The sequence below is a fragment of the Stegastes partitus genome, unplaced genomic scaffold, assembly GCF_000690725.1.
Source record: "Stegastes partitus isolate 25-593 unplaced genomic scaffold, Stegastes_partitus-1.0.2 Scaffold416, whole genome shotgun sequence".
In the NCBI taxonomy this organism is placed as follows: domain Eukaryota; kingdom Metazoa; phylum Chordata; class Actinopteri; family Pomacentridae; genus Stegastes; species Stegastes partitus.
In genome coordinates, this window is record NW_007578147.1 from 455,457 (window position 1) to 459,046 (window position 3,590).

General features: G+C 40.0%; 1 protein-coding gene across 1 annotated transcript in view; it reads right to left on the reverse strand.

The window, feature by feature from the left end:
- Positions 1-1,813, reverse strand: part of LOC103360121 (uncharacterized) — a 20,895-nt gene extending 19,082 nt beyond the window's left edge. Inside the window, exon 1 of the mRNA XM_008285782.1 lies at positions 1,736-1,813. Within this exon, the coding sequence (XP_008284004.1) occupies positions 1,736-1,799 (64 nt within the window). The 5' untranslated portion in view covers positions 1,800-1,813. The remainder of the gene's footprint in view (positions 1-1,735) is intronic.
- Between the last annotated feature and the right edge of the window lie 1,777 nt (positions 1,814-3,590).

Genomic DNA, 3,590 nt, shown 5'->3' on the forward strand with positions numbered 1-3,590 from the left:
TCCGGTTCAGCTAATCGCTTCATACACGACTGATTTATTTTAACATAACTGAGTATTACTTCATGTAAATCCCACATGTGTACACCTGCAGGTACTGTTTTGTATTCTGCGTCTTCTCTGAGTGTCGATTTAACCGAGAACACGTGACTTTTTCAAATTTCTGTTGCTTTTGAACAACTGTAAATGTAATTAGACTGGAAAAACAAGCTTTAAATAGTTCAACAGAGGAGGCGCAACACAAACGCCGCAGATCCTGCATCTAACACACTGGACACAGCAGAAGTCCTGAGTCTGACTGAAAACTCAGGACGAGGTTTGAAGGTGTTAATGTGCTAAATCCATGTGTTCTACAATTTTATAAGACTGGTAGAAGATCTCCACATTTAAGATAATAAGAGGACTGCGCACAAGTATTAATTCTACATGTAGAAGAGCACCATGCAATATCAGAAAACTCTGTGTACATGTTAATACGTGGGGAGTCTTTCTTACAGGTTTCACTGAAACACTCTCAGCCTTTCCAAGCCCTAAAAGCCAACCTGCTCCTAGAAGGGAAGTAGAATTCATGTTTATGCATTTTTTTTTCCTGAGACAAACTGTCCCGACTGATAGCTCTCCAATCCCGTCTTGGCCCAATTCAATCTGCAGACGTGGATGCTTACGGTGGCCACGCCGCCGCCGCCGCTGCTGCTGACTAATATATAAGCAACCGCATTAACAGGAGTGGATCTCATTGACTTACATAAACATGTGAGCGACGCGGTGGTCAAGTGGCGGCACAAGTGCGGCCCATCAGTCCCCCGCTGAAGATACCGCACTCTAAACTTTATTCGCTCATGTTCGCGAGAGTTTGTCGCCGACACATCAGGGTCAACCTCGAGTGTGAGTCATGTTTAAAATACACTCCTCGGTAAGCACCAGACCAGTGTCATACCCTCATGAAGAGCTTTAATGCTACTTACATGCATATTTCTATTCTTGTTTATGCTTCAGAAACGCTGCAGTTTATTCAGTTAGAGAGTTTCTCAATGAAACGGAGTAAAGACAAAGAGAAAAGCCGAGCAAAAGGGAATAATTTGATTTCACCTGTTGTGATTTCAAGGATAGGACTGATTAATCTGTTAGCACACATTCTGTCTTGCACCTTTGACATTGTTGGCCTGTTTTTATCTGAGCNCCTGCCTTCACCCTGAGTCAGCTGGGATAGACTCCAGCCCCCCGTGACCCTAGAGAGGATTTAGCGGTGTATAGATAATGGATGGATGGATTTTTTCATTGGTTTCTGAAAGACTAATGGATTTAACTACAATTTGTCAGACATTGCTGCCTTTGAACAAATAAAACTTGCATATTCCTTTATTGTTTTTAGTGTTTTATTGTTAGATGCATTTAAAAATGTTTAGAGTTAGTTGATCTGACACATTGTTATTTCTGTTATATATCAGGAATTTATGTTTATACATTATAAAGAATGAAATATTGTCATTGTCATGTAGGTTTAATGCTGATTACAGTGCGACCGCGATATAAATACAAAGTCTAGCTAGAGGAATTAAACCTTATATTCTACAGTACATACATCTTTACTTAAATTACACTGCAACAATGAAAATGCAGGAATATTTTACCGTAATTTTACAGGAAAATGTGTTACAGTGTACATGTTATATATTTACGGTTACAGTGATATAAAAAACAGCATTAAAAAAATAAAGAAATCAGCTTTTCAACTCACTTCCTTCAGTCCCTTTGAGCAGAAGAGTCAACAAAAGCAGTCGACTGACGATGAAAAAGGCCATCGTGGATCACACTGTGGACAAGTGAGACCAGTTGGAGAATGTTCTGTACCTTAACCTTTACCAGGGAATCATGATCTGATCTTTGAGCAGCGAAACAGGAAGGAAGCTCTGAAGCTGAAAACCTCGGCGGCCCTCACATGCACACTTTTGTACCTTCCGGACACTTTGATAAATAAGTTAAGTTGGAATGGAAAAAGCTTGAATGAGTGCAGCTTTATCATGCTAAATTTTCCTTGCAGTGGAGAACTTTTACAACAGATTCAGTTGAAAAATAAATAAACAAAATAAGTTTCTGGACTTTTTAAAATATCTATCTGGCCTGATTATAATGAGACTTTTTTTCCCCTTTTTTTCCTCTTATCTATAAAGCCTTAAATAAAATAAAATAAAATAAAATTGGGGAGTCTGTGGTATTTAGCTGAGGCAGCCAAAAAAAAAAACATGTATGAGCAAACGGAAAAACAAAATTCAAGTGAGTGGAAAAATCAGATAATTCAGATATCACTGCAGCATCAGCTACAAGGAAACCCAGTGAGAAATGAAGTACAAAAGGTAGATGGATGGATGGATGGATGATGGATGGATGATGGATGGAAGGATGCATGATGATGATGATGGATGGATGGATGGATGAATGGATGGATGGATGGATGATGGATGCATGATGGATGATGGATGCATGATGGATGGATGGATGGATGGATGGATGGATGGATGGATGGATGGATGGATGGATGATGGATGATGGATGGATGGATGCAGTTCGGATGATGGGAAGACTGAGGAAGGATGAAACACAGGACGTTTGGGGTAAAGAGAGTGGATGCCGGTAGGTGGTAAAGTGGAGGGGGGAGGTAGAATTGAGAATTTGACAGGATCTTTTGTCTTGCTTTTAGCTTTCCATATTTATTTCTTCACTCGCTCCTCCATTCTATATTTTGTTGTTGTTGTTTTTCCCTGTTTTCTATATCTGAGATGATCCTCCAGAGCTTTGTGTGTGTTTTGCCATTCGGCCTCACTCTGATCCCTCCGGGTCTCTTTCCTTTCTGACACCTGCCTCCTCCTTTCTCTGGGTGATATGACTCAGCTTTCTTGCCGCAAATCTTCCCGCAGAGCTTATAAAACTAAAAATACGACTATAATCTGGTTACCAACACAGGCGCTAAATCCTGGAGTGTGTTTTGGGGACGTTTTTGAGGATATTAGAACCTTGCATGGTGGCTCCGCTGCCATTGGTGTGTGAGTGAATGTGAACAGGGGAATGAGAAACACTGGTAAGCATTTCGATTTGATCAGGCGTCATACTGTATTTCAACTGTTTGTGCATGAATTATCTTCTAAAACACACTTTTTTAATGTACAAAACCCTAAAAAAAAAAGGATCTGAGGTCAGTTTCTTGTATGAAAAAATTGTTTTGGGTTTTTTTTGTTAAGAAACTATTGCTACTTTATTGTTTTTCCTCTTGATTTTGTAATTTCTAATATGTGGTGCAAGACTTTGAGATGAGCGACAACATTATATTAGTGGTACACTGTGCAGGACGGATACCAGCTGCAGATTGAACCAGATGTTAATCGGCGTTTTTTGCAGGTTTTTTTTGTGCGCCACAGAGTTGCGCACTTTAGCACTTAACCGCAAAAACCAACAGGACATCTTGTACAGAAGGTGTGAATTAGTCTGTAACCGAGGACAGGGCTGAAGGAAACATTTAAGATTCCACCCTGCAGCCGGTGACACGAACCAAAGCTCAGTGCTCATTTTACAAAACACATTTGAATTGACAGTAAATT